General features: G+C 39.7%; 1 protein-coding gene across 2 annotated transcripts; it reads left to right on the top strand.

Annotated features, from left to right (window-relative positions):
* The first annotated feature begins 556 nt into the window (after window positions 1–556).
* LOC146316535 (uncharacterized) lies at window positions 557–7,179 on the top strand. 2 transcript variants are annotated; one of them, XM_084734431.1, is made up of 8 exons: window positions 557–745; window positions 918–1,048; window positions 2,013–2,172; window positions 2,271–2,878; window positions 3,383–3,506; window positions 3,916–3,990; window positions 5,284–5,436; window positions 6,707–7,179. In XM_084734431.1, the coding sequence occupies exons 1-8, from the start codon at window positions 578–580 to the stop codon at window positions 6,911–6,913; spliced, it is 1,626 nt and encodes a 541-aa protein (XP_084590557.1). In that variant the 5' UTR covers window positions 557–577; the 3' UTR covers window positions 6,914–7,179. The 2 variants fall into 2 exon arrangements, with proteins under 2 accessions (XP_084590557.1, XP_084590556.1); XM_084734430.1 differs by lacking the exon at window positions 557–745 and having other exon boundaries at window positions 919–1,048.
* The last annotated feature ends 2,103 nt before the right edge of the window (window positions 7,180–9,282 follow it).

Raw genomic sequence — 9,282 nt, forward strand, 5'->3', positions numbered from 1 at the left:
CATGTTTGTTACCAGCATCACATGATTAGTACTGATTCATGTGACATTCTTGCTTGCAGTGACTCTCAGTGAACTGTGCTGAAATGTCAGGGGGGGTTACGGTTGGACCGGCTCTCCACCAATCAGATCATCGGTGTCCCCCTTGATACTAAACACATGGAACGGTGCCATCCTTCTCATCCTCAACTCACATCCACCTGGAGACACATTCAGCTGGCTCTCTGAAGTAGACATCTTGTTTTTTCATCGCATAGATTCACATCCCGGTAAGATACAATTATGATGCAACTTAAACCTGATTCCTGTAAGTTCTTAATGTTGTGTCACTAATCGTTATGTATCCAGTATGTGTTTTTGTAAGTGTTACCATCAGTCATTTGACTTCTATAGACCTGTATGTTACTTTACTTGTACAAATGAGCAGTCAAACGAATCTTAAAATATCAATTCTAGTGTTTGTGTTTGTTTTGATTCTTGTATTTTGCCGTCAAACACTGAGCACACAGGAGATTTCAAACTAGCTCTTCTTCTGTTTTCTCTTTGTTTTTTCACCCCCAAGAGGCCCATCCTCCTGGAGATGGCACACCTGCCTCACAGACGCCATGGTAACCTCCCTCAAAGGAGAGCCACCCTGTTGCCACAGGTACCTAAGTGTAGAGTACAGTTGGCACCGGAGGCCGTGCCATCTGAGACTGGTTCACATCCAGCAGCCACAGCGGAGGAGACAAGCCTCCCAACAGAACAGGTAACACACACACAGTCAGTGTTAAAAAAAAATTAAATGATTGGGGAGAGGCTTATCACAACAGCTGGATTAGTTACAGTGTTAGAGAAGACTGACAAAGAGTTACACGTATTTAATTAAACTATTAGTATTATGAGAATGACATTGAACTTTTATTTTGTTTAATAAATAGCTGTGCAGCATTGGATTCTGGGAGATGGAAAAGGAGTCTTGCAACAGAGCAACCAGAGCAGCCTCACCTTCATCTGAAAAACAACAAAGACGACCTGGAAAAGATGTTGCGGCTTTATTAAAGAGAATAAGGTAAAATAAAGGCCAATATGGGCAACATGTTCTCCTAACACAGAGGTCAGCAACGTTTATAATTCAGCCATTTTTGGTTGGAAAAGAAAAAGGAAGCTGCAGCAATTAAATTTTCTATTTGCCTCAAAGACTTTTTTTCTTTTGGATTTGACATCCATAGCTACTCAAGGGAGACATAAGACTAGCCACTGCCAAGGAAAAGAAGAACAACAGTTTAGAGGAAAAGGTGCCAAGCTGTAGACATAGTCAGGTATAGAGTACACATTTCTACAACTAGAGAATCAATCATTCAGGGCCTACAACAATGACAAAATATTAAATAATAATAAATAATGAATAAGAAGTATTATTCATTTCCATTTAATATTTCTGGCAAAGTCACAGGGAGCCACTAGAGAGGTGTAAAAGAGCCACATATGGCTCTGGAGCTGCAGACCCGTGTCCTAACATTACAATGAAATATAGTTAAAGGAGTAGTTTGTCATTTGGGGAAATATTGGCTTTCTTTCAAGAGTTGGATGAGAAGATTTACCACTCTTATTAGTTTAGCTTAGCACAAAGTCTGGAAACAGGAGAAAATAACTAGTCTGTCTCAGACAAAATTTCAGAAAAGTGTCTACATGCACATCTAAAGCTAAATTACTTGGGGTGTCTGCAATCACAAAAGTGTTCACATTTGTCAGCAGCTATTTTCCATATGTACACTTTGTATGTTTATACATTTTGGGCTGCATATGGATGTTTCGCGCCGACCCCTGCACCAGTGGTTTTCAAACTTTTTTTCTGCCTGAGGCACAGCAAAGGGTGAGAAGATCTCAAGGCACGCCTGTATTCATATGTATGTAAACCATGTAAACATCCACATTTTTGAAAATGTCAGAAAACATGTGGATGAAAAAATTACATGATTTTCAATTTCCCGTGTCCTTGACCTCTAATATGTTGCCTTCATGTATCTCCGCAGCATTCATCCAGAGGCCCACAAGATTCTGGGTAATTCCTTCATACCTGTAGTGATCTTGGAGCGTCTGAACTTCCAGCCTGTGGTGTCTCTGGTACGACTGCCGTGTCAAACACAAGCCAAGCTCCACAATGACGCCTCCTGTTTGGATCATCCTCAACAGGTACAGAGATGAATGAAGGTCGACACACTTTAATATGAATTAAAGATTAACATGAGCTTTTGTTTATTATCACTGTATCACCCTTGTTTCTGCTGCAGAATGGTTTCAGTCAAAATGAGGCAGACATTTTGGAGATAAGAGAAGCGTCACCTCAGTCCAAGCCTGCAAAGTCATCTGATCTCAGCCAACGGGACTCAACAGATCTGACCTCCTGGACTGAGCCGTACTGTCCTGACAGCTCCTCCTCCTCTGGAGAACCAGAGCAGGACTCAGGCTTCGACTGTGAATCGAACCCAGATCAGCCGTACATCCTGTGTGATTCTGGATCTGATGAATGGGACCGAGACAGGAAAGCTGATTCAGAAACATTTTATTTGGATCCCGATCCAGAGCAGACCATGGTGATCCAGCTGGATCCAGAACCAGAGGATCGATGTCTGGAGCTGGAGGATGAAGCTGAAGCTAAATGTGAAGAGGATGTGGTTCAGATGGACGACAGTGAGGATCTGAGACCTGATCTTTGCTGCTCACTGGAGGAGATGGACTCATCCACCCAGCAGCCTGAAGCAGGAGCAGGCACTGAGGAGATGGAGAGCGAAGATTTCTGTGCTGTGTGTCTGAATGGAGGAGATCTGCTCTGCTGTGACTGCTGCCCCAAAGTTTACCACCTGGTCTGTCATATACCTCCTCTCAGCGACTTCCCACTGTAAGTGCTGTGTGCACATCTGGCACTAGCAGGCTGTCTTCACCTTTATCACCTCTGCATACATGTTTGCCAGTGGTTCACAATAGTGAGGCAATGCCTACTTTTGACCACATCTCGGCACTTTTGAACAGTTAACAAAGGATAAAGGTTAGGATTAGGGTTAAGGCAACTGTTTTACATTCCACAATAAAAAGCAAAGATCATCTGATCATCTTCAGGTCAGTTTCTCGTAATCCAGTGCCTATGAGTGTACTTGCTTCATGGGTAACAGGCTACGTGTTTCACCAATGCATGCACCGCCATTGCCATGGAAGCAAATAATTTAGGCAAAATTCTTACATTAGATTACAGACATTTTTGGAAGACAGCAGAGTTCTCTGATGTGGGTAGATGTGGTCAGTCTATTTATGGGATTTGTAGAATTATGAAAATGTTAAAATAATGTGAAACTATATTTTTTAATTTCTAAAATATGAATTAACAGAGATAATGTGTGCTCTCCAGAGGTGACTGGCTGTGCACTCTGTGCAGAACTGACGAAGAGCCTGTGGAGACCTACGACTGTGAGAAGATGCACCCCTGTGGTGGAGTCAAAACTCCGTACACACTGTCCAACCAGGACCAGAGGGTGAGCTGCAGGGTACAATCAGTTTGGTTTCTGTGCTGCTGTTAAGTCTTCTTTCCTTTACTTTGTTTCACCTTTACCATACCAGGGTGGCCTTTCAAGGTGAAAGTATTTTTTGCAAGAATCTTAGTGATAATGGCTTCATAATTGTGTTACACGAACCAGCACAGAACCAAACAAGTTAAAAACAGTCAGCAGGTAAAGCAGCTTCTGGTGGGCAAACAGTCATGAATAACAGACAGTGAATAAAAGTTGAAATAATAAAACACAAAATGATTTCTTTTTTGTCTATAGCAGCAATTGTCAATACTTGTTCCCTAGGCTTTGGCACAATATCATTCTATGAGCAGATGAACAGATGTTTTTAATGACTGAATATGTTTCTGTGTGTGTGTCTGTGTTTCCTGTGCAGAGGTGTGAGAAGCTGACTCTGCTGTTGTACTGTCACACACTCAGTGCTCCGTTCCATGAACCCGTCAGCCCCCTGGTCAGTCTAACAGATTTGCATTCAAACCTGTACTTTAACTGTACTGCACTGTAATCTGTATTGTTTATCTGATAGAAATCACATCAAATAAATCACACTGACAGTATGAAAAACAGATATCAGTACCATCATAATAATATCTCATAATAACTATATGATAGCCCTTACATAGGAAAATAAAAAAAAACACATATTTTCCTCTTACCTGTAGAGCTATCTGTCTAAATAGTTTTCATGTGAGTTGCTGCAACATCAGCAGTGGAGATGTAAGCCTTCTCTAGAACATGTTGGAAAGAGATGGTGCTCAGCTTGTGATGCACAAAGCGCCAAAACTGTATCAACACACAGGAGGAAGAGTGCATCTACTCATGGATGAGAGGCTTGTGCTTGTGACAGCAGGGGATGAAAACACTAATGGCGTCCCGCTCAGCTGAGCTGTAACCTTTCATCCGTGAGAAGATGCACACCTCCTACTGCACGGTGATATGGTTTTGGAGAGAATGGGTAAGAAGAAAGTAGGACCTACATGTAACTTCTCACAACAAGGTCTATCTTGAGTAACCAGATCACCATTTCTGGAAGGAGACATCGTTGAGTTTTTCAAATGTTTTGTTTTTTGTATTTTGAGCACCACAAGCCGAGCACCATCTAGTTCCATCATGTCCAATATATTCATTACATTCACATCCCAACTATTTAGATGGATAAATGTCACACCAGGTGAGAGGAAAAACATATATTTTTGATTTTTGGCTGAACTGTCTCTTTAACGAGTTATTGTCATGTCATGACAAATATTGGGCCCATCCTGCACAGGATTATATGACACTTAAAATGTCAAATCCTACATTTTTAAAAAAAATGCAGCAAGATGTTCAGTAACACATCAACATTATATGTCTACATATAAGAGCTATTATAACATCTCCTTTTGAACATTCACCACATAAACCTCATTTATCCTGATAACTATTTTTCTTATCTTTGAGGCTTTTTCAAAGTACTATAAATCAAATGGACAAACCTATTAACCTAGCAACCTGGCAACCTATTAAAAATAATTTAGTAATGATAAAGCAAGGACCAGCACGGCTGGCCTCATTTAAAGCTCTGTAGGGCAGACGCAGCACAAAGTGATGGCAGTGTGTAAAGGTTATAACAACCAACCTAAGAAAACACTGACTTACTGACTGCACTGTGCATATAAAATGTTTCACTTAACCTTCATAACAGACCACGATGTTAAAATGAAATCTCTGCTACAATGATCTAATCTGCGCAAATGTGCCTCAGGCCCGAAACTACTACCAGATCATCAAGAGGCCGATGAACCTGTCAGTGATCCGCAGGAAACTGGACAAGAGCAACACCCTGCACTACTTCACCGCAGAGCAGTTTGTCGATGATGTCCTGCTGATGTTCAAGAACTGCGCTACGTTCAATTACGTAAGTCTGTCATGAGGTCGTTGGAATCTGAGCAGATCTCACTTTAATCTAATTTCTAGTGTAATTGAATTATTTCTGCACTTTAGCCTGAGGGAATAAGTTCCATATGTAGCAGAAAACTGGGCCATCTTTCCACTCTTGATTTCTTTATGTAGAGACTGCCAATCAGGTCACGTCCATCTGCTGGTAAATATTAAATCTCAGGTGATATCTCAAGATTGATTTTGATTTACCACGAGTTTGAGGCTGCTCTTAGACACAGTAGCCATGTTTCCATCAATGTATTTTTATGCAAGGTTTGAAGTATCATATCAGAAAAGGTTTTGAATAATAATTAATGTGCTTAAAGGACCAGTGTGCAGAATTTAATGGCGTTTAGTGGTGAACTTGATTGAAGACACCAAGCAGGAGAAAAACTACAGCACATAGGTACCATCATCATCATGCAACTGTAGTGGATGGAAACAAACATCATTCATGTTTTCTTTTTCCAGTTTCTGCTAAATTTAAGCTACCGTTTGATGGAAACACAACTGGTGGTTCTTTGAGCTCAACATCAGGATGCTAAAATGCTCATAGTAACAATGCTAACAAGCTGAAGCTTAACAGGTTTATAATGTTTATAATGTGTTCATCGTTCTAGTTTAATGTTTTAGCATTAAGGTTGTCAAAAGTATCAAAGCAGCAATACTCTTTGAGTAAAGTGTGTTCAAAATAATATAATACTGAAGCTATTTTTAAAAAAATCCAAGAAACCATTTAAGACCTCAGTTTTATTTTTCCCTCTTGAAATATGGCTTGCAGTAAAAGCAGGCAGTGTTCAGTGATGTTTTCTTTACCAGAACTGTGTAAAGGAAATTATCCTATTTTTTTTTTTCTTTTAATATGAGTATTATATAGCATCATAATATTTAATAATTATCACCAAAAACTAAGTAGAACTGAGGCTGATGGGACAGTCATATAAACTAAAGTACTGGAAAAATTTAAATCTTGTGGCGGCTCCAGATAAAATGTCAGTGAATCACCAAGTGAGCAGGATCCATCCTCTGTAGAACATACACATCTGTACCAAACACAAACACATTAGCAGTCTGATCTTAAAACTGTCTCACTCCTAACCAGTGTGCAGGCCTGTGAAATAATGTGGTGGGGTTATAAGTCAACTATATCTATGGTTTAATAATGTTTTAAATTAGAAAAATAGCTTCTGATCTTTGTGGGGTTTTTGTTGTTGTTTATTTTACATTTATCTTCCTTTGCTGTGCAGCCAGACTCAGAGGTGGCCCAGGCCGGCCGAAACCTGGAGCTGTTTTTCTTGAGCAAACTGGAGGAGATTTTTCCTGACCGGACGTTCCCATCAGCCAGCCAGGACACCACGGACAGAGCTCGCCTCCAGTGGGCCAGCAAGAAGAAGAAGAAGGAAAACAACAGGAGGAAGAGATACATATTCAGAGGGAAAAAATATTACCTCTAACTATAGTTTTAACAATGCATACAGAGGTGTATATTTTGCTAAAGCCTTTTAACTAATGTTGGAACATGTTGAGGTGAAGTTCTTTATTCCAGAATCAGATACTGAGTTTGAAAACTGTTCATTTTATACTTTTACTTTTTCATGGATGAAAAGACTGAATAGCTGTTTGATGTATTTTAACAATGGCTCAGGTAGAAACATTTTTTTCAAAGGGACTGATACTGTTTATTGATTTAGAATAAAATGTGTCAGATGCTAATTCATGATGTACAGTAGAATCTCATCTCATGGAATGTAAATTAATACAGTGGAGAACGCTGCTTCGTTTTTTCCTGCTCTCCATGGAGGTCTTCAGTAACTTTTTAGTGAGTTTTCAGACCTGCAAGACATGTGCATTTTATTGTACATAGTATTTATGTTCTGCAACTCATCATAAATCACAGCTGACATAGTTGTTTCCTTGTCTTGAGTCCCACATCAGACAGTTTCGGTATATGGCTGTGACTCTCAGGCTTTGGTGGGTGTAAGACGTGTGTCCCTGCCTGTTCGGACATCCTGGGTAAAATCTGTGCCAGTTGGTTTAATCCTGGCAAACACTGCACCGCTCAGATTCTCTCTGTCTGCACACTTTTACAAATAAAGGTGCTGACTAGAACCACAAAGTCTTGTCCCAACAGGAGAACCTCCTTTGGTTTTTGTTTGTACCTTTTTATCTAGGTTCCACTTCGAACCCTTTCAGACAGTTTTACATAAAACCCAACATAAAGGGTTATACCTAGAACTATCTGTGAAAAGTTCCACCCAGAACCCCCAATGAGAGGTTCAACAGAGAACACTTCTATGGTGTAATGGGTCCACCCAGATCCGTCTCAAGAACCTTTCCACTTTGCCAACAAGAACCCACACAGGGGGTTCTACTGAGAACCTTTTTATATTCCAATGATTTTATCTAGATCACACTGGGGAGGTTCTACGGAGAACCTTTTTATATTCCAATGGTTTTATCTAGATCACACTAAAAAAACTAAACCCAACCTTCAATCAGCATGAGTAGATAATAACTGAATTTTCATTTTTGGGTGAACTATATCTTGAAAGTCGATGTTTATATTTTTGAGACTTAGCCAAGTCTGAAAGCAGTTCAGCATCGGGCTGCACGATTTGGTAAAACATCATGTTGTGATTATTTTGACTCAAATTGCGATATGGTTTTGGCAATGGCAATTTGGTTCTGGTTTGGTTTGCGATTTGAATATTGCGCTTCGCCATATTGTGATTTTATTGCGATTGTTATTTGTGTAAATATGTCCATCTTTGCGGCGCAGTCTAAGATAGATTATGACTGTTAATGTAATATTAAAGTAACGGTTACATGACCCCATCTCCCTCCAGATTTTCACTATCCAACCATTAACTGATAACTTTATAACAAATGGTATAATTTACAACCTGGAACACAGCAGAATGATATGATGCTTGAGAAAACACATGTAACCTTGTGACGTCATAGTAAAACGGCCGCTGTGTGAATATGGTGAGTAAATGCACTGCTTCTAGCCTTAATGACCTTCAGCACCAGTATGAGATGAGGGCCATCTCAAATAAACAGTTTATTGTTTTAGACATTGTTTACATGTTGAGTTCCAGATGTTTCAATCAGGCAGGCAGAGGTTTAGTCACAAAGGTAGCACTAACAGATACAGACGGTTCTCTGCTCCATCTGCTATTGGTTTATTAGACAAACTATAAACCTCCATGATTCATGGTGACAGTGTACAAGATATGGATCCAGCTGTGTTTGTGTATGATATATCATATGTATTTGTGTTGGACTACACTCTGTGAAGCAAATTGCACCTCTGAGACATTAAAGGTTCACTCTGCTCTTTTATCTCCTGCCCATCGCAAAACAAACACATGTAACCTTGTGTATATTATAAATAAATATGCCACTTAAAGTGAATAAAACATATTTTAGCAAGAATTATTATTTTTTTTAACTTATGACTTACTTAACTAGAATTGGAGATTTAAAGTCAGAGTTGCAGCACAGATGTTTGTTTTTTCCTGTGTAGCTAAAATGGAACTACAATTTAAAGGGAAAATTTGGCACTTTTCATGTGGCTGTCCAGTTTGTGTTGATAGCAAATGTAGTCAATTGGAGCAATAACTTCCTGTGTGTGTGATATTAACCAAGAAAACTGAGTATTCCTGCTCACAGAACAAACAGAATAAATGTCTAAATGTACCAGAATAAATGCCTAAATGTACCAGGATCCATTACAGACCAGCTCACGACTCACCCATGTTGCCATGTTATCACCACCCTAGCTTTAAGCTCTTGCATTGTTGGCCAAAATATAGGGTTA

The sequence above is a fragment of the Lutjanus erythropterus genome, chromosome 13 (genome assembly GCF_056507025.1).
Source record: "Lutjanus erythropterus isolate fLutEry1 chromosome 13, fLutEry1.hap2, whole genome shotgun sequence".
In the NCBI taxonomy this organism is placed as follows: domain Eukaryota; kingdom Metazoa; phylum Chordata; class Actinopteri; order Lutjaniformes; family Lutjanidae; genus Lutjanus; species Lutjanus erythropterus.

Coding starts and splice junctions, on each gene's coding strand:
- LOC146316535 (XM_084734431.1), top strand. CDS start 578: ATGGCACACCTGCCTCACAGACGCCATGGTAACCTCCCTCAAAGGAGA. Junction 1,049..2,012: donor GCTTTATTAAAGAGAATAAG/GTAAAATAAAGG, acceptor GTATCTCCGCAG/CATTCATCCAGAGGCCCACA. Junction 2,173..2,270: donor GTTTGGATCATCCTCAACAG/GTACAGAGATGA, acceptor TTTCTGCTGCAG/AATGGTTTCAGTCAAAATGA.